Source organism: Phaethon aethereus (assembly GCF_964289735.1).
Source record: "Phaethon aethereus genome assembly, chromosome: 4".
NCBI classification, from domain to species: Eukaryota; Metazoa; Chordata; class Aves; order Phaethontiformes; family Phaethontidae; genus Phaethon; species Phaethon aethereus.
The window spans coordinates 49,621,470-49,646,275 of NC_138578.1; the positions used below are offsets into that span (position 1 = coordinate 49,621,470).

At 42.5% G+C, this 24,806-nt stretch overlaps 1 protein-coding gene across 1 annotated transcript; it reads left to right on the forward strand.

Annotated features, from left to right (window-relative positions):
• Positions 1-6,874: 6,874 nt before the first annotated feature.
• CYP4V2 (cytochrome P450 family 4 subfamily V member 2) lies at positions 6,875-19,634 on the forward strand (the record flags this gene model as incomplete). The annotated part of the gene is made up of 11 exons (XM_081999025.1): positions 6,875-7,085; positions 10,615-10,727; positions 11,598-11,683; positions 13,089-13,279; positions 13,667-13,736; positions 14,975-15,101; positions 16,911-17,102; positions 18,179-18,281; positions 18,635-18,769; positions 18,942-19,121; positions 19,328-19,634. 11 exons carry the CDS (start codon positions 6,875-6,877, stop codon positions 19,501-19,503), a joined length of 1,584 nt encoding a protein of 527 aa, XP_081855151.1. The 3' UTR covers positions 19,504-19,634.
• Between the last annotated feature and the right edge of the window lie 5,172 nt (positions 19,635-24,806).

Genomic DNA, 24,806 nt, shown 5'->3' on the forward strand with positions numbered 1-24,806 from the left:
ATCTTAGGAAGAAAACAGAACCCCCCTGCATTGAGTGGAAGACTGAAGCACTATATTTTCCAGCTAGTGCCTTGTGTAACAAAGAACATGTGCAGTATGCTGGTTTCTGCTGAGCCTTGCAATCCTCCGGAGGCCTGCATTGCCTTCTTTTAAAGTTGTCTGACCAGAGGTTAGATTAAAAATTAGAGTAAAATTAAATAAATGCTTGAGGTCCCAGAGTTTTGGGGGTGTCTTCTGTTTGCAGAGTCAAGATGCTGCTGCTGCTGCACTTTCTTCTCAGGCCATCCTCATTTTTATGTCTTTCCTTAGGGAATTGTTATTCTACCTATAGCAGCAAATAAGTTATGTTTAGGAAATGAAGTCCTGTTACCACTTCTTTGTGTTTCCTCAGTGTTAAAGGCGTTCTAGTCTGTCCAAACATATATAAAATCTATACTTTTTAACATTTTCTCTTTAACTCCTGTTTTAACATTTCTCCAGTTTTTCAGTCTGTCTGCTTCTTGCATTTGCTCTCTTGTAAATATTGTCTGTCCCTACCTTTTCTTCTTTTAACTCTTTTGAGATGGAATTCATTCATTGCTTCTACTTACGTTGTTCTGTTCATCAGTTATAGTGGGAACTGCTGGGATAAACTTTGTATACAGGAAGCAATGTTTTCCTTGTCAGGACAAACATGTTTATAGATCCTGAGCAATTGAAATTGCATGCTGACAAGACACCAAGACCATTCCCACTTCTTGAGATATCTGATAAAATATTGCCTGTTACTGTAAAAATCAATAATATTTTTTAGTATCCAAGCTTTTGAAGTTATAACGTGAAAACATGTACATAACTGATTAAAGCATTATTTCTTATCTTTTTGTGTAGACCCAAATAGGAACATCAGAGAGGAGATTGGCATTGCGTTCTGCCCAGAGATCACAGCCCTGATCAGGTCCCTGGCTACTAGTGCTGTGTGCATTTGCATTCAGGGATTCCCCCTTCCATCAGAGCATGGAAGTAGATGTGGTTGAAGAGCTGTTGAAAGGGAAAGGGAGAAGGAGAAAAACTTAATTATTTGCCCAAATTGTGAAGTTAAGAATAGAATCAGTTTCTTCTGCTTGGGAACTAATAGTGAGTTCTCCTCACTTCTTTTTATGAATGTTCAAGGATTGGTAATCCAAGGCAAAGCATTTGTAATGTATATTTTATATGTGTAATGTTTATCAGAGTTCTGGTTTGTGTAAATGGTCATCAGACATTGCATTCTTTTGATTAAATTAAAGCATTTTTAAATTACTTGCCTTTGTATTTTTCTCCTTTGGCTACACTAAGTTTCTTCACTGGCAGTATTATGGTGTAGTATTTGAGAAAGCAGAATGCTTTGCTTTGGAGTTACAGGTTGATTTCATACAGTTGCAGGTAAATCTGCTGTTTCTTCAGAACTCTCAGGTCAAAGATGACATCATGTTCAAAATTGACATTTAAGTTGTCTTCAGAGGTGTGTCCAAAATGTAATTTTGATCTTGTGAGTGCTCCCTCCTCTACTCTATAGACATTGACAAGAATTCAGAGAAATGATGGCAAAATCTGTCCCTTACCATCTTGTGGCACTTCATGGCAAGCCAGGTCTTATACTGCGGATTAAATGAAAAGATTAATATGTGCCAGTTTGCTTCTATAATGCAAAAGTGGGAACCACATAGCGAAGAGAGGTTCATCATCTGGTACTTTGTGAAAGAGAGAAGATTGCTGACCTCTGCAGAGCTATGGAGCTCTGTTACTGGATTTCTGAATGGGGAGAAGAACAGATGCAACAAATATCTGCTTCTGAAGCTGGAAAGGAAACATCTGCTAATTACTAGAGCTGCAATGGAATGCTCTCAGGTGGCAGAGGAGAGGGAAGAGGGGTGTTTGCTGGCTACCAGAAGTACTTTAACACTTTTCCTGTTTGGTCAGTTTTCAGGCACCTGACAATCACAGGTCATCTTACATCCTGACAATCAAAAGAGTTGGATAGAGTTCTTCACTCTTGATTTTTGTTTTTCTCATGGTGTGGGACTAATGCACACCTAAGTATTTACGAAGCCTACTTGTGCACAGGAATGGTGTTGAAGTGAATGTCTTTGTAAATCTGGACCTCTAGGGCCATGATACAACAGCAGCTGTTATGATACAGCAGCTGTGCCCGCTACTTGGACGTAATTTGAAGCCTAGAAGAACATTCACAGAGAACTAGACAAGGTGTTTGGTATGTTTTCCATTCCTCCTTTATCAAGGTTGAAGAAGTGAAGGTAGGAACGTGTTTTGTGGCCATTATGGAGCTTTATGTAGCTAGAGGTGGTTGGGATGGGTGCTGGAAGGTCTGCAGGAGAGAGTACTGAGAAGGTTTTCCAAGTAAAGGGTGGGGGTTTTCTCTTTTTTACTGTGAAGCAGTTTATAGAAAGTCACTTATTTGCTGTTGTTTTGACTTTTCTTCTCCCTTTCCCTTTTTTTTTCAGGAGGGTAGCAAAAGGCACAAATATTCTTGTCATAACTTATGCTCTGCACAGAAACCCCAAGATCTTCCCCAGCCCGGAGAAGTTTCTGGCCTGAGCGATTCTTCCTTGAAAATTGCGAGGGAAGGTATGCTTTCCAGATATTTAACATTGCTGATGGTATCCATCCCTTGGTAGCTGATGTCTCTGGTCTCACTAGGGGGCAATGTGAGGAAATTTACCCCCATTTTCCCTGTTAGTCTTGCAATGCTTTCCACAGTAGGCTTTTCAGCTGGGTGTAAGTGTCCAGGTGTTGGCAGTGGTGATGCTGTTGGGGTGGCCTCTGTGAGAAAAGGCTGGAGAAGAGAACACAGCTGTTTCCTGCTGGCTCCATAATGGACCTGCTGGAGGACTTAGCTGAGCCTATCAGCCAAGCTGGTGGCACATCTGTGAAAATGTATTTAAAGGAGGAAAAAAAAAAAAATGCCAGACAGGTAGAGTAGGAGAGGGGGGGAAAGAGAGCATGAAACAGCAGTGTGAACACCAAAGTCAATGAAGGAGGGGGAGGAGGTACTCCAGGCACCAGAGCAAAGATTCCCCAGCAGCACATGGAAAAACCATGCTGGAGGAGGTCTGTCTTCAAGGGCTGTAGCAGGAGCAGGAGAAGAGTGTGAGGAGAAGGAGGGAGCAGCAAAGAGGAACTTTTTTGTCTTTGTTTCTCATTTCCCAACTCTCTGGTTTTAATTGGCAATAAATTGAATTTCACCGGGTTGAACCTGTTTTGGCCATGATGGTAACTAAGAAGCCATTTCCCAGTCTTTATTGTGACCCATGAGCTTTGTCATCCTGTATTCTCCCCCTGTCCTGTTGAGGAAGGGGAGTGAATGAGTGGATGGGTGGGTGTCTGGCTGCTGGCCAAGGCTAGCCCACCACAGCTACTAACAGGCTGGTCAGCTATTGCTGTGTGTATGCATGCACATCAGATGTGGACAGTGCATTTCCTAGAGCAAATCTCCTGTGTTGCAGGAGTGTATGTGGGCAGATTCGCAGTCTTGTGTGTTTCTGTGACTCACCATCACAAGTTCTTCCAGATGTTAAACTGAAGCTTTTATTTGTGTTCTATGACCTCTGTCTTGCTTTATGTAACGTGCAGCATGCTGCTAAATGCTTTCTTTAAATTTGCTAGAGTTTTGCAAGGAAGAGGTCCTGCAGGATCTAGCCAAACCACAGAACAGTGGGCAGAAGCTCCACCCATGACCTTGGAGTGGGTTGTGGCCATCCAACTTGGGAATATGCTTTTGCCTTGACACACAGATGGAATGAACATACATGTGATGCTTTGGTAGCTACTTAGTATTAATGGCAACATCACTGGTACGTTACCAGAATTGCTTTACAAGAGTGTAAAGCTGTGTTCTGGGGGATGAGCGGTGACCCAAGCTGCAGCCTGCTTTGTTGCAAGCCATGTTATAATCCTGACATATTATCTTCCTGGCGTGGAAGATTTTGGTTTCTTAGAGAGGCGGCAAACTTGTGTATTCTGTTAGAGATTATTCATTCATGCAAAACTTCACATTGTGTGAAATGTGGCTGCAGAACAGAGCAGTTGTATCAAGGTATGCTTGATTGCTGGGATGCTCACCTCAATCAGTCTGTCTCTGAAAAACATAGCTGTGGTCTCTGTTTCTCAAATGCAGTTAATCTCCTTTACCTGTGTGAGGAAAGATAATCCACAGAAGGATTTGAATTTGGAGTCTTCCTCAAGTTTTGGGCTTTGAAGCCTAGGTCTTTGGGCTACAGTGGTATGAAGTTCAGCATCAGGCCTTAAAATTCTCTGAGGATGGGGGAGATCTCTGAGCTGTTCAGCACTGATGGTGTCTTTTCAGATGGAGACATGCTGTGGTATATTTCCTTTGTGCAGGTGATGGCTGTTGCGTACTACAAATTGACTTCTTTTTTTTTCAGTGCAAGTAACTTTCTACATAAAGTTTAATAATGTTTTAATTGTGTATGTTGAGAAAGAGGGAAGCTCTTCCTAAGGAAAACCTTTCCTAATTGCAATCACTACAAATCATTTGTGAAGTTAGCAACTGGTTAGTCTTTCTTACTGTGGATGCTGTGTGTTTGCAAGAGATGGCAAAAATGTCAGATATGTCTTGGCTGGGGCAAGGGACTGGTGTAGAGCACACCACAGTTTTTCAGAATGTGTTGTGTACTTCCCTCTTGTTTCTGTGGTATCAGATTCATTTTAGCCTTGCTTTGCTTTGGGTTTTTGTTTTTCTTGCTGGTAACGATGATTGTATGGATTTCCTTATTGAAGAATCCAGACCTGCATTCTAGGGACCAGAAGAAGTCTGTCTTACTACTGTGCTTGTGGGCTGACATAGCCGCCTTACAGGATGCCTGCCTTCTGTCAGCACAGGCAGATCGGTGAGAGGCTTTATAATAAAAGCCTCACTTAGGTGGGAGGCTGAGTAAAAGCAGATTTGCACTGTTACATGCATTTACAAAAGGGAAGATTCACTTAACCGGTGGAGTGCCTACTGAAACACAACACTGAGCAAATAGCTCTCGGGGTGAAAAAGGAATTCTAATGGCAATCTGGTAGAAAACTCCTCTCCTACAGAACATCCTCCAAGATTCATAATGATTGCAAATCTTAGTGACATAATTAGGCCTCAGAGATGCCAGACCTCTCATTTCTTCTTTCTTGGATATCTTTTAAGTCTCATTCCAGTGTAGCTGCTGGCTTTTGTTAGTAGCAGCATCATCATTGCCAGCGGCTGGTAGGATTTTGCAATGCTTGTTTTGTTGTGTTCCCTACCGCTTTCCCTGTGTTTTTTCACCTTATCCCTGCTGTTTCACTGTTTCTCACAGTCTTTTCTGCAGAAGGAATTACCAGCAGTCAGAAACACAGATATTGGCTCAGTCACAATTTGCCGCATCATCTAATGATCAACTCCGTGAAGGCAACAAACTGCAAGGTTTTTATAAAGAAGAGGGTATAATTACCCAGCTCATTTCCATGTTACAAAGATAGAAGTTGAGCTTTTTAATCCTGCACGCTTGCTTCCTTCCTGGGATGTCACCCGAACAAAAGAGGGGACTGATGGCAATGTAGCTTGCCTTATCCATTTACAAGACAGAGTACGTACCTGCTACTTTCTGTCACAAACCATTACAAATAACAGCAAGAGTAGCAAAGTTCACTTCCAGCTGTTTACCATGCAGAAAAATGCAATGGTCAGCATTTATGATAAAGCGTTTGCTAGGAGACTGCAGGAACAAAGTGCCAGAATTTACTCCCCTCTGCTGCCAAGGGCCATCAGCCCTTCCTTAGCCTCTGATGTTCTGAGCTTTCTCTGTTTGTGTTTCTTAACTTAGTTGCTTTGTTTATGCTGTTTGTTGGTTTACTAAAAATGCTGGTGAATTTTGGTACAAAACAGAGAGGAGAAACATGGCCATGACTATAAGAAGCTTTTGTGGTATATTCAGGGGGTAGGTTTTGCAGGTTGAGTGTGAACTGTGTTGTCTTTTCACCAAACTTCTGTTTGACAACAAGGTTTCTGAGCATTGGAGGCTTTGAGGAGCAGTCGCTCAGCAGCCCTGCAGCAGCGGGAAGAAACCCTGGCTGCTCCTGAGGCAAGAAGGGCAGCAGCGTTTATGGTGGGTATGGCACCACTTCTATCCAAGCACTTTGCAAGTTGTGACACAGGTGGTGCTGCTGCCAGTTGTGTTACTGGCACCCATTAACCTGTGACTAAGCATTCAACAGTGGGATCAGCAAAAGACATTTGAGCAGAGAAGCATCAATGTGCTTTGTGGTGCTGCGCTTGATTGTGGGTCCGTGTGGGCTCTGGTTTGTGTAACCCCTTTGAGCCATCAACCCAACTTAAAGGTACGTCCTATCTTGAAGCACTTGAAACCCGTCATGCATTGTGTTGGAGAGCACTGGAGCAGTTCTGTACGGCGAACCCGTGTTCCCTGAGCATCTGAAAACAGATGGAGAAAGGCAGTCTTGCAAAAACCCATCCTCTCCAAATCAGCAAAAAGATGTTTCTTCTCTTGCCAGTGGCTTGTGTCTTTTCCTTCTGAGGTATTGCACAGGCCTGCGAAGAACTTACTCTACGCTTCAGTCAGAGGAGTCAAGTGAGGGCAAGGAAATGGCACCGTTCCCTGGGGCTGCTCTGATGTCACAAAGTGCTTGCAGGCAGCCTCTGTGTATGTATGTTTTTTACATCCTTATTTGTTTTCCTGGCAGGAAGCTGCGTCTCAGGCCATGTGATGGCTCCACCTCCTGCTCTTGTGGCCCGGGTCCGGGCACACTGTTCGCTGCAGTGCAGCAGCAGTAGGTACAGGCAGTGCTGGTTTCCCAGTAGGGACCACGGCTTGTAGCAGGAGGCTGGGAGGTGGCAATGGAGGTTGTGCAGGAAGCCGCAGTGGGACCCCAGCTGCTGCATTTGGGGGCTGGGGTCGTTGCTCTGCTGTTGACAGTTGTGGCTGCCTGCTCCCTGCCGTGCCTGGTGGATTACTGGAGGCAATGGTGGGTGACGAAGCCGATCCCAGGTATCAGCCCTTGCTATCCCGTGCTGGGAAATGCTCTACTCCTGGAGCGGGAGGGACGAGGTAAGGGCAGCTTGTGCTGTAGCCCAGCTGTGAGGTCCCTGCACTCTGGGGGGTTTCGCTGGGGGAGCCAGCGCTGGTGAGGTGCTTGGGTGGTCAAGCTATGGCTGGCTGGGGCGGGTTGTAGGGTGAGCCACAGGCTTTAGGTCTCTCTGGGGCTGTGGGTGACCTGCAGAGGGGAATTGCGTGAGAAGTGGGCAGTGGAGAGAAAAGGAGAGGAACTGTGTAAATGCAGGGTTGGTATCAGTCAAAGATTAGCTGGAGGGTCAGTCTGGCAGTGGCTTCCAGATGCTGATGCTGGACTCGAACCCGTTTCCACTTGTTGGTGAGGTGGAGCATGAATGCTGTGGAATGCATTTCTGCGTCAGGGAGGCATGCTGGATGCTCTCACAGGAAGTGCAGTTTCAGGACACAGAGCACCCTGTCCCCATGGCAATTAGCTGTGATCCAAAGAAACCTTTTCACTCGGGAAGGAAAAATAGTTCTTTAAACAATGATCTCCCCTCAGCTGAGCATGTGCAAGGGACTTCAGCATGCTGAGCTGCTGCATTGTTTTTGGAATTAGCTGTGCCTTAGATTTATGCATTAGGTACAAAAGAACTTGCTGAGTATTTGCAGTACCTCCCTCGAAAGCAAACTTTTCAATGCTCACGTTGATCAATGGTACTTTTTTCCAGGTGCCTGAGAGAGCAGAAGCGCGCTTACACATTCCATTCCCGTTAGTTACTCGGTTGTGCACAGGAGCACATTTCTTGAGGAGTCTGTGGTGTGAAGACAGCTCTGGCTGTGCTGTCAGTGGACCAGCAGACTCTTCTGAGTGTGTTTCTGATGCCTGGTCTGCTCTGTGCACATGTGTTCCGGGCTGAGCTGGCAGGTGTGCTGCCAGAAGAGTGTGCAGCTGGGTCATGGGAGTGTGGTGAAGCCAAGGACAACTGCAGCACGGGCATTGCCCCGTGCTGACACTTGCTGAGACATGAGCCCTCTGTTCATAAGGGCACACAGTCACATCTTTCCTCAGGATCCAACCCTGTCTCTCAATACAGATGTGAGAGATCTTTCTTTGGTGGAAGTGAGGGCAAGCAGCTTTCCCTGAAGTTGGCTTTGGGGAAAAGCAGTAGCAGGATCATAGGATGTGTATATGAGCCTGACTGAGTGACAAATCTTTTTTCTCTTTTTTTTTTTTCCCCTCCTTCTTTTTAAATCTTCTTAAAAAAAAACAAACCAACCAACCACCCAAAAAACCCCCAAACCAGAAAAACATTGCTTCTCTTTCTCCGGAAAACAATTTCATGGAGACTCTTCTGTTCTGTGGAGTCTCATAATTTCCTCTGTGAGTGAGTCACATAACCCTTATGCTTTAAAGTCCATGACCATCCATCTTTGTTCTTGTTTGTTTATGTAAAAATGAGTGAAGTTTGTGGTTTATAATCTTTTTCATTAAAAATGTAACAAAAAAAGATAGCTTTTAGAAAAACGTATAAGCAGAAAGAAAAATGGTTTTTCATCTGATAGTGATTTTATTTGTTAATATTAGTAGACAAATGCTGGAAAACTGTGGTATTTTAATCATGGTGCTGTTAGGAAAAAATATTTTAAAAAATCAAAATAATCTGACACTCTTAATCCTTTTGGATGAAATGTCATTAGAACTTTGCCTAAGACTAGGGAATGCTGTATTTGGGTATCTATTGGATACTAGGGGTTTTTTTCCATTTTTTTCTCCCTTTGATTTGAGGACCTTTGGTTTTTCAACTCTGCAGAGGCCTTGGAGGCAGTCATTTCTTGTTTAATGTGGTTTCTGAAAGGGCAGAGGCGTGTTTAATCCTTGAACATCCTGACAGCGGCCACCTCCTCTAGAACTGCAGAATGAACCGGCTTGCCCTCTGTGGTATCTGGATCTGTGAGCAAGGGAAGAGCAGTAGGTAGTTTTTAATTGGATTCAGTGAGGTCTTTTATATCATCTCCTGTGCTTTCTGTATAGCTAAACTGATGAGATGTGGATAATAATGTGAGTAGAGAATTAGCTGGACTGCTGAGCTCACTGGTATGAAGTCCAACTAGACAATAAGTGGTGTCTCTAAGGTGATCCATGGCATGAATGATCCTATGAGTCTTTGTGCCCTTAGAGGTGGGGGCATCTGAATTGACAACTCCACAGTGGGTCCTGTAAGCAGTCACTTACCCTTCAGTAAGGTTGCTAAAAGGACAAGAGTGAAGTCTAATCCTGGAGCAACTAGCTGTCAAAAGCCCCTGCTAGAATTGCAAACTGTCACTGATGATTATGGCTGCGAGAGCATGAGGCAATTTAAGCATGTTGCATTAAGAAGAATTTGATGGCAGACAAACAGTAATGGTGTAAGGGCTCCAAAGATTTTCTTTACGAGTCCAGCTATCAGAAACTAGACATTTAAAGTGATACTGGTTCCTGCGCAGTGCTTTGCCATTACTGTGCACAGCGTCCCTTGTGTGTGCACCACAAATGTAGTACCTGTTACCTGTCAATGAGGTCTCAGCGGGGAAAAGGCTCAATCCTGTACTTGAAAAATAAAGAAGCATCTTGATAATAGCTTTTTGGCTAGTGTCAGATAAGCCACAATGTAAGCATAGCCTTGATAAAATTTGATTTGGCTCTAATTGTTAACGAAGAGCATTGCAATGCAGAAGGCCTGTGCTGCAGTGTGTTGAGACTGCTTAAACCAAACTGCCCTATTGTCGTGGTTAAACCCCAGCCGGCAACTAAGCCCCACGCAGCCACTCGCTCCCCCACAGTGGGATGGGGGAGAGAATTGGAAGAGTAAAAGTGAGAAAACTCGTGGGTTGAGATAAAGACAGTTTAATAGGGAAAGCAACAGCCATGCATGCAAGCAAAGCAAAACGAGGAATTCATTCACCACTTCCCATCGACAGGTAGGTGTTCAGCCATCTCCAGGAAAGCAGGGCTGCATCATGCGTAATGGTTTCTTGGGAGGACAAATGCCATCACTCCAAACATCCCCCCCTTCCTTCTTCTTCCCCCAGCTTTATATGCTGAGCATGACGTCATATGGTATGGAATATCCCCTTGGTCAGGTGGGGTCAGCTGTCCCGGCTGTGTCCCCTCCCAGCTTCATGTGCACCCCCAGCCTGCTCGCTGGTGGGGTGGGGTGAGGAGCAGAAAATGCCTTGACTCTGTGTAAGCACTGCTCAGCAATAACTAAAACATCCCTGTATTATCAACACTGTTTCCAGCACAAATCCAAGCCATAACCTATGAAGAAAATTAACTCTATCCCAGCCACAACCAGCACATTTATCTACAGCTACGAGGGGTTTCTCTAGAATAGAGCACCTTCAAGCGTGTAGCCATAAAGAAATGCTCCTGCAGTACCGCTGAATAGCTAGGTGCAAAATATGCTGCATGGTCATAGTAGCAAGCTAAAACTACAACAAAAATATAATTACAGGGCATATGGTGGAAAACAGTTCATTACAGAAGTCTTACTTATTCAGCAAAACCCCTTTTTTAAAAAATTCTACTCTTTTTTCATTCCAGCTTTTTTTAAGCAACTACAAGTTTACGTTCAAGAGTTCAGGAGTTTGCCATTGTTCAAACTTTGGCTAGGACCGTTGCCTGTCGTGATTTTGTATCACCCTGACAATGTGGAGGTGAGTGTGCTTGTCTCGTTGTGTATTCTGCTGTCATGCAAAGCAGTGTCCAACCTGTTAGTTTCTATTCTGTCAACGTAATTTTTGCTATAGGGCTTGGACATTTTACTTGAGACTATCCTCTGACCCAGTGCTAAAGAAAGAAGGAAAGCAGAAGAATATAAAAAGCCTTAGTTTTGGAAAAAAAAAAATACTGAAGATGTCCAGGAAATGAAAGCAGTGACTCAGTATGTTTTATACAAAGAAGCATCTCCTTCAGCTTTGTTTTCGCATGTGTGAAAGCTTCTGCTCCCAAGATCAGAACAGACAAGCAGATAGCAGGGAGGATGGGACCCCTGAAACAGGGGTAGAACATTGTGGAATGCAGGTTGGAATGCTTGTGTCTGAATGACTTTTGCATTAGAACTTGGTGGGTCTGCCTTGATGCCACGAAGTGTAGTTGTTAGTTTTGCTACTGGCAATGATTGTCCCTGAACTGGGAAGATAGAGTTGTTTCTTTGTTGGAGTGTTTATTGAAGAGGTGGTACTTCTTGTGAGTTTGGTTAAAGCTGGAAACCACTGGGTTTTCTTTGAGGTCTGCCTGTTACTTTGTAACACAGGTTTTTCTTTTTCAGGAAGATAAGGGGAGTGGGAGTGGTAGTTTTTGAGTATTTCATTGTTTCTCAGGATTGGGATACTTACTGAAAGACTGAGGGTGTGAACTCAATGTTCCCGCTGTGTACCAGCTTGTACTGAAATATTGTGCATTTTACTGGGGCTCGGGGCATTTTTGTGGAGAAACTGAGGTTGTGTGATGTAATCTCAGCTGAAGAAATCTCTCTCCATCTAACAAGTGATGGTTTTTTTCCTTTCCTTTAATTTTTCTGGCAGGTTATTCTGAGCAGTTCAAAACATATAGAAAAATCATACTTGTACAAATTTCTGCAGCCCTGGCTGGGTACTGGACTTCTGACAAGGTATAGTGAAATGCAGGTGCATTGCTGTCTTTTCGAAATTTGCAGGGTATATGATAGGAACAGGGCTTGGAGGCAGGAATGCTGTGTGTATTTCTGAACAGAGATGTAGATGGTAGTTGTAGAAGACCATTACATTCCTTGCGATTCCTTCCTCCACATAAGATGCAAGACTGGGTAAAAGTGGAAGTCAGGAGTGGAGAGAGGGAGGAGCAGTGATGTAAGGATTTGGTGTCCTCCAGTCTTGGGAGAGTCAAGGAAGGTTTGGTCTGGATGATGCAGATATTTGAGTCAGAGTAAGGTGAATGAAGAGTGGCTTTGGTGCCTTTGTGCCTCTTCTGTGTTTTTGCGAGAAGGTCAAGGTCCCCCTGTTAATAGTGGAGCTTTGTTTGTTCGGAGCCCTCAGAGGTGAACTCCTCAGGCTTCATGATGGGATCATAGTGTTGTAAAAGCCAGCTGTGATCACATGGTGTGGGATGAGCAAATTTATGTGAGAGGTTGAGGAATGCCTTTTCTCCTGAGTTTTGTTCTTGGCCCTTAAGAAGGCAGTAGTCAGTAGCAAAGTGCAGAGAGTTGAGGTTTGTGGGCATCAAGCCTGGTGTATCCTCACTGTTAGTCTTCCTCCTTACTGGTTGTTTTGTCTCCAGTACACTTTTAGAGGTGTTTTGACTTCCTTATGCTTGCAGAAACATAACGGAGGAGAATATTCCAGTCTCTGCTGATGAAGGGCAGCAGCAGTAGACAGCAAGCAGATAAGCTGGCCTGAGGAGGGCCCCAGTAGCAGGTTAACAGGAGAAGTGGTGTGATGGTTTACCCTGTAAGCAGAGCTGCCAGCTGTGTGCCAGTGGGCCATGTAATTCAGAAAAAGCAAACAAGAGTCCCCATGAAGCTGGTATCAGCTGCTGTGGCTCTGTGCTCTTTCACTGACATGTGGGAAATGGTTGCCTGCCTCCAAGGAAGTACTTTGTAGCCAGACCTTGAGACAGTCATTTGCATAATGTCTGTGGACAATTCTGCAATCCTCATTTCCTAGTCAGCAGATGAAGGTGAGCATGGGTGGCGGTTCAGAGAGACAATGTGATGAGTTGAAGCATTAATGCTGAATAGCTTATAGATGGTTTCTGCTCCATCCCTCTGATGTGCACTGAACAACCATGAGGCTGTATTGCCTGAAGGCTTTTTGGCATCTCCTTTTGTTGCGAGCAGCTATAGAATGGTGAGAGAGAGCGCTGGAGCAAGAAATATTTCCATTTGCCCCTTCTGGGGAGTGCAATGGACAGCTTGAAGAGTCATCTACAGCATATCCATCTGTGAAGGTGTTCCAGGCTGCACTGTACTCCTGTGATGGTGAGGGTTTTATTTCTGACTTGGTGCTTTTAACCCTTCCTTCTTCCTGTTAATTTTGCAGCACTGGAGGCAAGTGGCGGTCACGGAGGAAGATGATAACTCCCACATTCCACTTCGCAATCTTAACTGACTTTCTAGAGGTTATGAATGAACAAGGAGGTATTTTGTTGGAGAAACTTGAGAAGCATGTTGACAAGGAACCATTTGATGTCTTTCTGGACATCACTCTGTGTGCCCTTGATATCATCTGTGGTAAGTCCTTTTCAGTTATTGTGGCAGGGCTGTGAATGACGCAGAGGCTTGTGAGTGCAGCTGTGTTGTGTGAGGAGATGGTTTGAAGAGGAATGTCCCTGGGTATTGTGTGAATGCATTTCTATCTTCCAAAGGCCATCCTTTCTCCTTAGGTGTTTTGTGTGCATCTGAGCAGGTGAGTTTGTGGGATGGGCAGGGCCCAGGTGGCACTTTGAAGTGGGGTTGTGTTAAGGAGCAGGGTTCTTGGGCATGGAAATGTAAAGTGAGCTCATCACCTGGAAAGGGATGTGTGGTGACAGTCAGAAGCTGGGAGCAGTAGTAACTTAAAAGCTGCATTTAACTCTGCATTTCACTTCGCACATGTGAAACGTTGACTTCCTCCTCTAGAAACAGCAATGGGCAAGAATGTGAGTGCTCAGAAGAATAAGAATTCTGAGTATGTTCATGCTATCTACAGGTAAATGGACATTTTCCTTGGGTACTTTGTAGTTGGGCTGGAGGTGGTGCTGCTGGTGTGAGGAGTTAATCTGCTGTGGGCCAGGAGGGAGGGCCACAGCATCACAGATGAAGGTAGAAAGCCAAGAAGGTAGGGAAAACTCCTCCAGATTTTGTTGCATTTTGTGGTATGTGTATATGCAATGGGAGGCTGAGGCTTTGAATACTTGTCAGCTGCCATTCAGTGAATCCATTGGTCCAGGAGGTTAAAAAAAATAAAATGGAGCTGCAGCATTTCATATCGGCCTGGACAGCAGAATTGGGAGGATGCAGGTTTAGGGAGCATGTTAAAGCTGAGGCACTGCTGCTGTGCAGTTCACTGCAGTACTTACCGCATTCAAATTGTATGTGACTGTCCAGTGGATTAGGAAAAGCATGGTCTATATTCTTATCACACTGGTGTGTCAGCCTAGATGAGATGTAGCTGCTTGTGGCACCTCACCCCTAGCCTTAGATGGGGCTTGTTGAGACAGGTGTATTACAAAAAAGGGGTGGAATTAGAGGGTTTGATTGTCATCTGTTCCTTGCTCTTTCCCAAATTTGTACCACAAGTGGACCCAAAGTTGGCCTAAGTGTAATAATTGCTCCTCAAAGTCCCTTCTGCAACCAAAAGCATGTGCAAGAGCCAAATAGCAATGACAAGCAGCCCTTACAGTTGTACTCCAGTTGTGTTTGAGCATACTTAGTCTCATATTCTTTATTTTAAATACTTTTCATGTGATGTCTGGCACATATGGTATCTGGACAGTGAAGTAGGAAGGTAATGCTTTCAGATGGCTGTTAGAGGTCTCAGGGCAGACATTTTGGAACCCTGGCTTGGGTAGTCTTTCAGGATATCCATGTCTTTTCAGCATGGTCAATGCTTTACTGATGTGGAGTGGGACTGGACGGGATGACTTAATATGTCTGTTTCAAGAGGATTACAACTAAATGAGAATATGCTCTCTCCTTCTCAGAGATGAATACTTAAAGATATAAATCACGGTGATCCTGGGACAGGTGACAGAAATTTTGAGATGGTTTAAAATCAGGAAACAAATTTGAACAGCCTTCCCTTCAGATGAATGGGCTTAAACCCACACAATACGTTAAATTCTGCTTCACTGGGGGAGGTAGAACTTTTTTTTTCATTCTTGAAAGTGTGCTGTAAATTTTTTTTTTGTCAAGAAATGTTACATGATGTTATTGTTGTTCCCCTAGGATGAGCGATCTAATACAACAGCGACAGAAGAGCCCTTGGCTTTGGCCTGATATTGTATATATGCTGTTCAAGGAAGGAAGAGAGCATGAGAGGAACCTCAAGATCCTTCACAATTTTACAGATACAGTATAGATTCTTTTTTAATTCCTTTTTTTTTTATGGTGCGTTTTAGTTTTTGGAGCAAAGTCTTGCACTCAGTAGAGAGCTTCCAATGTGGAGAGGTTCACTGATATGCATCTATTAAGAGGAGAATTATCTCTCTGTTGGAATGCCAAGGAATTCCCTGAAAAGAAGACAACAGATGATTTCCTTGTCAGGAGCTCGGTTGTATTGGAGGGAGTGTACTAGTCCAAGGGAGTAACAGGACTTACAGGTCCAGGACAACCAAAACAAACAACAGGAATTCATTGAACTCTTATTCTACTCCAGATACTCAACACCTGAATCACCTGCAACAGCTCACTGCCAAGTTTGTAGCAGTAAGCATAGGGCTCTGCTTGGTTATGCCACCTGGTCCAGCCCTCAGAAATTGAAGTCTGTATTCATTTTTCCGTATTTGGAGCAGAACTGCTGAGATGAGCAAACACGTGCAGGTCCTCACATCAGCAGTAAGACACTTCGACACAGAAACCATTAAGCATACGTCAATGACTTGGCATAAAGTGCAGTGTTCTCTCCCTGTGTGAGACACTGCAAGTAACACCCTTTTCTGTCACCAAATAGCTCCCATGCCATTCTTGCCAATGGTTGCCCTCCCAAATCTATTGTTAGGATGCTACCAGAGAGGCTGCTTTCCTTGAAATAGATGTTATGTACCCCACGATGCCGTTGTGTCAATGCCCATGACAAAATAAATAATCTCTGAACTTTCACTACATGTAATGAGCCCCATTGACTCTGCATTGTTTTTAAGTAGTTCATGTTTTGCTTCCTTTTATTGTGCATTGCAGCAGTGAGGCATGAGAGAGGCTCTTAAAAGGACCTAAGGAAACAATTGCTCTCTTCCCTTGCTGGGCTGGTGCACTGAATATAAGAAGCCCAATCTTAGAAGATGACAAAGGAACAGTAAATAATATCACCTAGTGTAGGCGCTGACAGAAAGCGGTTCAAATATGTATCTTTATATGTGTATGTTCAGTGAGCGAAACAATGTGTGTGTATATAACTGTGTTGGTTTTTTTCCTGTTCAGTGCTTCCTCTGAACAGAATTGCATACTCTACAGACTTTATTTTTAATTATTTTGTTGTGGTTGAGAGCAATACCAGTTTATTGAAGGGTTCTGCTATGCTGTTACGACAGACAGAAATCTCTCTCTTGTCACTGGGGCTGTGCTTTGACCTAAAAAAGGGAAGTTCAACTATTGCTCTCATACTGAAAAAAATTTGGGAAGCTTTAGGATAGTGGTTCCAACCATGCTATGTGTAGTCGTGGTGCAGGGTTGTGGGGTGCCTTGGCTTCTTGTCAATGTCTTGGGTTTCCCAGAGATTGGAGATGTGATCCTTTCCTTAGTTTTTGGATAGGGTAGAGAATATCTTCTTGGTGATCAGTCTGTTCAAATGATGGTCATTTTTTTGATTTGCTGTCACTATTGTTGGCATTCATGATTGGTTTGTTTCAGATATTCTGAATGTTCTTACACTTCTTGATGATCAACAAGTTATTTGCTTAGTTTGACTATCTATTTTCTTCATCATACAAAGGCTATTCAAGGTTCATTCTATTGCTTGGGACAAGAGGGGTTGGTCATATTTCACCTACTAACACAAAAAGTCAGTTAAAGTTCATGAGCTGATGCTGAGAGCTATGCTGACTAGCTCATGTAAACTGCTACAGATGGATGTTGTTTAATAAGTTGTGACAAACTTATGTGCTATAGATGTACCCATGCACAAGTGCCGTGTGCATCATAGCTAACGTAATGGTTCTAATCTCAGGTCATTGCAGAAAAAGCTGCAGAACTTGAAAACACCAAGCAAATGAAATGTGACATTGATGGCAACTGTGAAGAAAGTGGCTTCAAAAAGAGAAAAGCTTTCCTGGACATGCTGCTGAATGCAACAGATGATGAAGGGAACAAATTGAGCTACAGGGATATTCGTGAGGAAGTGGATACTTTCATGTTTGAGGTACCTGAGAAACCTGTTAGTTTTTTGGGTTTTGTTTTGGGGTTGGATTTTTTGGTGGTGGTTTTTTTCCCCCCAGAACCTGAGAGTTACCATTTGCAGGTAGTGACTCTTCCTTTTCTTAGTTCAGGAGATTGCTTTTTGAGTTAAGTTATTTTAGCCCTGGAAGCCTAAGAGGAAATCTCTGTAGGGTAGGAACTACGGAAGCATAGAAACATTTGATCCAGAATTGTGTGCCCTGGCAAAATGTTGGGCAATACACGTGGCAGACCCTGCCTGTGTGAAACAGGCTCTACTTGTGAAAGCAGGTGAGTAATAAGAGTTTAATGGCTGGTGTGGGCCATGGGCTCTCAGCTCCTGTTGCAAATCTCATTAATGGGGAAGAGATCTCTAAATGGTTTCAGTGTTTTGCCTTGCATTTTGTCAGCTCTCTTCACATTTTGTCCCTTGCCGTGTTGGCTGTAACCTCCTGGTTATGCCATCAACTGTGCATTGGTGTGCTGTCTTCTCATGTCTGGTTCCTTGTCCAGTGTAGGATCTAAATAAGACTTTCAGGTGCTGATCACTGTAGTAGCTGATCCCCTTCTCACAGGTAACCAAGAGTATTCCCTCCTACGGCCACTGTACTGTGTCTCATTAGATGCTTTTTTGGATAGTTTTGTAAAGGTTATAGATCATGTCTGTTGTATCTCTCCTGTGGTAGTTGTTGATGCCTCCAGATGTTACGTTGTTGACTGGCCAGTAACCAAAAAGATGAATGTATATCTGTTTCTGTTGTGTAGATACTGATAGCTCATGCAGCTTCTGGGAGGCAGAGGAGAGGGATATTTGCTTGGGTTATTTTCAACACTTTTCCTTTCTGGTCAGTTTTCAGGCACCTGATGGAATCATGTGTCATCTTATATCCTGATACTCAGTGTGTTGGATAAAGTTCTTCACTCTTGATTTTGTTTTTTGTCATGGTCATGAGACTAAGAAGTCTCACTTTCCATACTACCAGCACACCTAAATGTTTACAAAGCCTACTTGTGCCCATGAATAGTGTTGAAATTAATGTCTTTGTAAATCTGGACCTCTAGGGCCATGACACAACAGCAGCTGCTATGAACTGGGCCCTGTACTTACTTGGACATAATCCAGAAGCCCAGAAGAAGGTTCACAGAGAACTGGACGAGGTGTTTGGTACATTTCCATTCCTCCCTTTGTTGGGGTTGTGGTGGTGGTGGCATTTGTGAGTGGGGATGTTGTACATTATAAGCCTAGATATAGAAGAGGAGGTAGGAATATGCCTTGTGGCCCTTCTGGAGTTTTCAATAGCTAGAGGTGATTGGGATGGGTGCTGGAAGGTCTGTAGGAGAGTACGGCCAACCTTATGTCTTTGGGGCAAGGCATGTGTGTTCAATGTTAAGTGTAGCGCCTTCTCCTATGTGGTCTTGGTGCATGATGAGAGTTCCTGGAGGGAGCTGGGATGAGTTTTGTTTAATCAAAAATGGGGAGTTTTGGTCTTGCTCATCCTCCTATTTGTTTTTGGACAGGCAACACTGAGCGTCCTGTTACAATGGAGGATTTGAAGAAGCTTCGATACCTTGAGTGTGTAGTGAAAGAAGCCCTTCGGCTCTTCCCTTCAGTTCCGCTCTTTGCCCGTGCCTTGAGAGAGGATTGCTGTATTAGTAAGTAGTGTCCTGTGTTTGCAACTTCCTATCCTGCTAGCATCTCTTCAGTGGAGGTGTTTACCAAGTGAAGGGCAGCATTGTTTTATTTTCTTACTGTGCTGTTGTGTGTAGAATGTCACTTACTTGCTGTTGTTTTGACCCTGCTTCTCCCTTTCCCTTTTCTTTTTAGGAGGATATCAGATACCAAAAGGCACAAATGTTATTGTCATAACTTACGCCCTGCACAGAGACCCAGAGATCTTCCCTGACCCAGAGGAGTTCAGGCCCGAGCGATTCTTCCCAGAAAATTGTAAGGGAAGGCACCCATATGCTTATGTGCCCTTCTCAGCTGGTCCCAGGAACTGCATTGGTAGGTAGCTGAGAAAAGTGTTAGTTTCAGTAGTATCCATATGACCTTGATTTTGGCCTAAAGCCAGTTCTGTTCTCAAGGCAGATGCATGGTCCTTGCTGTCCTGTGTTCCTAAGGGTATCACTGTGAGCATGCGAATGCAACAACTGTTGATGCAACCTGACAATAACATCTTTTTTTTTTTTTTGCTGCCCTGTAATGCATAGGTCAGCGCTTTGCACAAATGGAGGAGAAAGCTCTTCTAGCCCTCATCCTGCGGCGCTTTTGGGTGGACTCATGTCAAAAGCCAGAAGAGCTTGGTATAACTGGAGAACTGATTCTTCGTCCAAGTAATGGCATCTGGATTAAGCTGAAGAGGAGGCCAAACATTGGATCAGAATGAAAGGAAATTCAAGATTTTATTTTTCCAAAAACTTCCAAGCTCTTTAGGCTGAGATATGCTTTTAAATCAGATATTTTGATGGCAGTGCAGCAACTTGTTGAAACTAAAGTCGTTAATGACAGAAACACTGTATTATTACAAATTTTGAGAGTAAACTTCTACTATGCCTCAATATGGAATTAAATTATACCTGTAAAAATTACATGCCTGGGTGCAGGTAAATTACTGATGGATAATTGTTTCTTATCATCAGTTCCTCTGAGGTGATCAGTCAACCAGATTTTATTGTGTTAGTCAAAGCTGAAACAATGAGCCAGTCTGCTCTTGCCTTTTAGGGTTCTGAAGACAACAAAGAGAATTTCTTCCTAATTGATGTTAAAGAGGAATTACAGTGATGCAATGAGATGCCTGTGAAAGTTTCTGACAGTGTGCACCTTCAGGACAGATCAAAATCTGCAACAAGCCACACAGAACAGACTCTCCATGACTTTTGTAAGCACTGAGAAAAACTGGGTGCTAGACCAAGCTGAGGTCCTCTAGTTGGTCTGTCCTTTACTTCTGCTCTATGCTTTGGCACTTCTTTTGGCTGGTGCGTGTGTTACCCCAGCATGACCTCTGGTACAAAGAAGAGTGCACACCACTCACCACCTGTCTTTATCTGCTGATGCAGCAGTTGCTCTTGGTATCGTGGCTGGTGGTGGGGCTTTTAGATGTGCTATTGCCTCAAGGTTGTTCTGGGGCTGTGGGCGACCTGCAGAGGGGAACTGGATGAGAAGCTGGAGGTCAGAGCTGATATGGCTAATATGGGCTGGTCCACCTCTAGTGATTAATGTGTTACAGAGTAAGAAAGGAGTAATCTCTCTTCGTTGGTTTTGTTGACCTTTACAGATTCTTTTCCTTGTGCCCTTTTAACAACACTTGGTATTTTAATACCTGGGATGCTGCTCTGCTTTGTAGAACATCAGAATAGAGAGAAAATAATTCCTATGTTTTCCAAGTAAATTAGAGGTTTCCTTGAACCTGCTGAATTCTTTATAATTCTGGTAAACCTAGGTTTTACCATTTTCTGAGGATCTTCTAAGAAGTAAGGATTTAACTTCTTAGTTTACATAAATGAAATCACAGACCTTGACAAGTAGTTTATTGTAATTGCTACCTTTCATTTGCCATTAAGAAAACAAGTCATGTAACAATCATAATATGGTTACATTCCTCAGCCTTCATTTTCAAAGGCAGGTTTCATTGCTAGATAATTATGAGAATTTCAGATTACAGGGCTGATTGTAATAATTGTTTTCTTTATAATGAGATAACTTTTGAGACTACTTTCTTACATTAATACACATAAAAGAGATGAGACATGTTTTTCAAGGAGACTCTAAGCTAAGGAAGTATTTAACGCTTTTGGGTACTTGGTAATGTGAGTTCTGCAGATATACAAGGTTCAAATCCAGAATACGTTTTCTCAGGACATTTAGTATGTAGTTGAAACCTGGAGAGATACCTCATGTGTTTTGTTAAACTGTGTCCTTAATTTGATTGCTATCAAGACAAATGAAAACTAATATTAATTCCTCTTTTTCTGTGGTATCTATTTTGTGGAAACAGTTTTTAAAATTGACCAACTATAACAATTCTGTCCATAAGGAGGTCATTTTTGTGACATCTACCTACAGTGACCGATATTTTTGCTTGCACTTTGTTTATGTACCATACTCTTTTCATATAATGGCATCTCAGAGAAATTCTTTATAATCTCTGATGGGAACATGAAAAATAATTGAGACAAAAACTGGATAAAACTATAATGAGAAACTCATTAAAAGTGCATGGGCTCAAATGCTGGCACAGGGTTACCACAGTGGAAAATCCCTGATACACATAGTATCTTTGCCAAGATGAGCACTGATGTAATCCCGTAGTCTTTGTGTTCAGAGCTGTTCTGAAAAGGCGGTGACCTCTTGTCTTTTCTTGTGGAAACTGGTTCTGAAGATGATCTTCATAGTTTGCATGGATTAAAAACTAAATTAACTCACTTTCTAAAAAAAAAAAAAAACTTAAAAAAAATCTAATGTTCTTCTGAAAATGGGAGTTCTCTGATAAGTATAATTCCATCCTTTGCTCAACAAATGGGCTTTTCTGGTCCATGCCTGGAGTTTAGCTTGTGGAGATGGAAAGCATTCATTGAAAATATAAGTTATTTTGAGCAAAGAGAGGCAGGCAGCAAAAGACTGTATGCCCAAACCACCAGACCCGATTCCAGGCTGGTAGTTCAGGGACACCTATAACTTGCTCAAGAGTTACTGTTTGACAATTTACAGGGTCTGGTCCAGACACCAGAACCCTTGAGTACATTGAAAGGTTTTATCTTCTCTAATGTCTAACAATAACTAGCATCGGGTGTTTTAGCTGCAAGAAGCAAGGCCTTGGGCAGTTATGTATATACCATATATGTATATGTATATACCATTTATAAGGTGGGGGGGGAATCAAAGAAGTCCTCTTACAAAACAAACCCAGTTGTGATTTGTTGCTTAATATTTGCACTTGTCTTTATTTTTTTCTGTAATCTTGAACTTGGTCTTCATTGCTTTCTTATTTGACATCTGGTGTGCAGTTATTTCTGGGCTGTATTTCTAGGAAGACTATTGTTAACATGTAATTACAGGATATGGAACTACTCTATGGCTTTTATTTCAATACAATATGCAATCCAGCACTTTCCACAAATCAGTGAATAAGTTATTCTAGCCATCTTTTTGCAGCCATTTTGGATAGAACCAAGTCAAACATGAGAAGACTTTGGCCTAGTGAGAGAGTGGATTCTTCACTCAGTTTCATCTGAACTCAGATGAAAAGGCTCCAGATTGTTCACTGTAAGAATGAAAGATCAAGATTTAATTTTTAGAAGTTGTTTTAGCAGCATTTGGTATTTCACTCTGACCTTTGTCGTATACATAATGATAACAATGCAGAATTAAAGATACACAGAGAATACTGTAGAATATTTGGGTGTTTTCCTACTGGAGCATTCAGAACCAGGCTTGTGATGTTGTTACAGCATCCTCATTCAGATGGAAGGATGTCCACACAGCCATATCGAAATGAGAACTTGTGTTGTTCCTGTCTTACTGGTACCTTCCTTCCCTCGTTCCCTCTGAGATGCTCTTCCTCTTGTTCCATGTCATGACTGGTGGGTGTCTCATCACAGAGAGTAGATCCTCTCCCATGTTGAAGCTGCCTTTTGAATAGGATTGGGGTTTTGTTTTGGCAGGCAGAATTAGACCTAAATCAGAGTAGACAGACACTAGAGCAGTGTCCAGTCATTCATTTTCTGAGGTGAAAATTCGGTTGTTCCTGCCACCTTTGGGGATGAATGAGATTTTGTGTAAGTCACAGTGGATATCGGCAGAATGCAGTATCGAGCTAGTAGGCAATTGCACTGCCAGAGAGAGATTACATCTTAAAGAACTTGCTGACAGCTTAGGCTGAAGCAGGTTTTGTTTTATTTTTAAGTATCAGGTCAAAATGAAACAGAGTCAAAACAGAAGCGAGCACTCCATTTTGTTTCAGATGTTTAATCTAAATTTTGTACTTGTATCATCAAAAAATGTTTCCATTTTATCAAAATGTTTTGAAGAACTCTTCTTTTAACCCTGCCATCTTTAATTACTCGATGTTAATTACAATATCCTGAATTAGTTGCCAGAATATTACTGATGGCTAAATTAATACAATGAGGGAATTGAGTCATCAGTAACCTTATGTGTGGAGTCTTTATGAGCCTAAGGAGTGATAGATGGTTTTGAATGCACTTCAAATTTCTAGCTCTCCTCTTAGTTTAAATGATGTAATCTCTTTGAATTTCAGTGAAGTTCATTAAACTGATACTAGCTGAGAATTTGTCTCAACGTATTTTATAACTTGTCCTATAATAAATATGTCCTATAATATAATAAACAATAATTCATTCAGGAACATAGTGTTCGTAACGCATTCTTTCCTCTGTACAGACGTACAACTCTCTTGATTTGAGCAACAGTGCAGCAGTGTAAACATGGGCAGCATTTGTCATGTGGTAGCAGGCCCACTGAAAGAAAATGTATTTATTTTCCAAAGTGAGCATGCTCATTATGATTCTCTTTGAATAACATTGCTGCATTATTTCTCAGCTTCACCATCAAATCCAGTTGCTGCCCATATAGATGTAGTTAAAATGATGTATGCCTTTGGAAGGAGTGTGATATATAAATTTGATAACTGCTGCTTTAAGAAATTATTTTTTTCTTTTCCACTAGTTTGCTTACGAAACAAACGGCCATCACCAAAAGGTTCCTTTTCCTGAGACAAATTTCTAAAATAGAGATAATGGATTATAGAAATGAAATCTCACAGAAGCTTGTGATGAGCGGATATGACTGCATATTGTATGATGGCACACATGATCTTGGTGAAATTTATGATGGATCTGCCCTCTTTTTTCTTCCAATTTGAACTGTATACCTTATTCTTCTGAAAGTATGGGGTTGGAGTTTTTTGGTTTCTATTTTTTAATAAGACAGTAATGAACTGGAGTAACACTGCCCAATATCTTAGCTGGAAAGCCCACATGAGAAATGAAAAACGAAGAAATTAAAAGTCCTCGGAGAGAAGTTCTAATGCCTTTGTGCCACCAGGTGAAATGCACACACACAAGAAAAGGAAAAACAATTATTTTAATTGAATACTAGTGCAGGCTGAGCAACGCAAAAACTTGTAAGTTCAGCTTGAGTTTTTTATGAGTATTCAGATGCGTGGTAGGTTTTGTGATTACTTTCAGGATTATGAAAATTCTGTAATTTGAAGTAAGGGTGATAATTTTTCACAGGTGTAAAAGATCAGCATCATTTTATAGAATAGAAAAGAGAGACTCAGTGGCATACCTGTGGCTACACAGGAAGGCTTCAGTGGTGTTGGCTGGAGATGGTGTGCTGTACTTTCCCAGGGCTGTACTCCCCTGAGACCTCTACACCCCGTGGCCAATGGAGAATCTCTTCTGAGCTGAAGGTCAGAGCTGTACCGGCATCTTAGTCTCAAAACACTTCATGTTACAGGAGTAAGCTATCAACATGCTTTGCAGTAAAGCCTTCTAACACTCTCCCTTGTCACTGTTACACACTTAAAACAGAAGAGAGCACATGAAAATGAAAGCTGCTGTACTGAAAACATTTGAGTCCTCTCCTACAAGCATGTCAGGGCAAAACAAATTGATACACAGGATACTATGAAGACTTTGAGACAGTTCTTCCTTTGTGAGGAGGAGT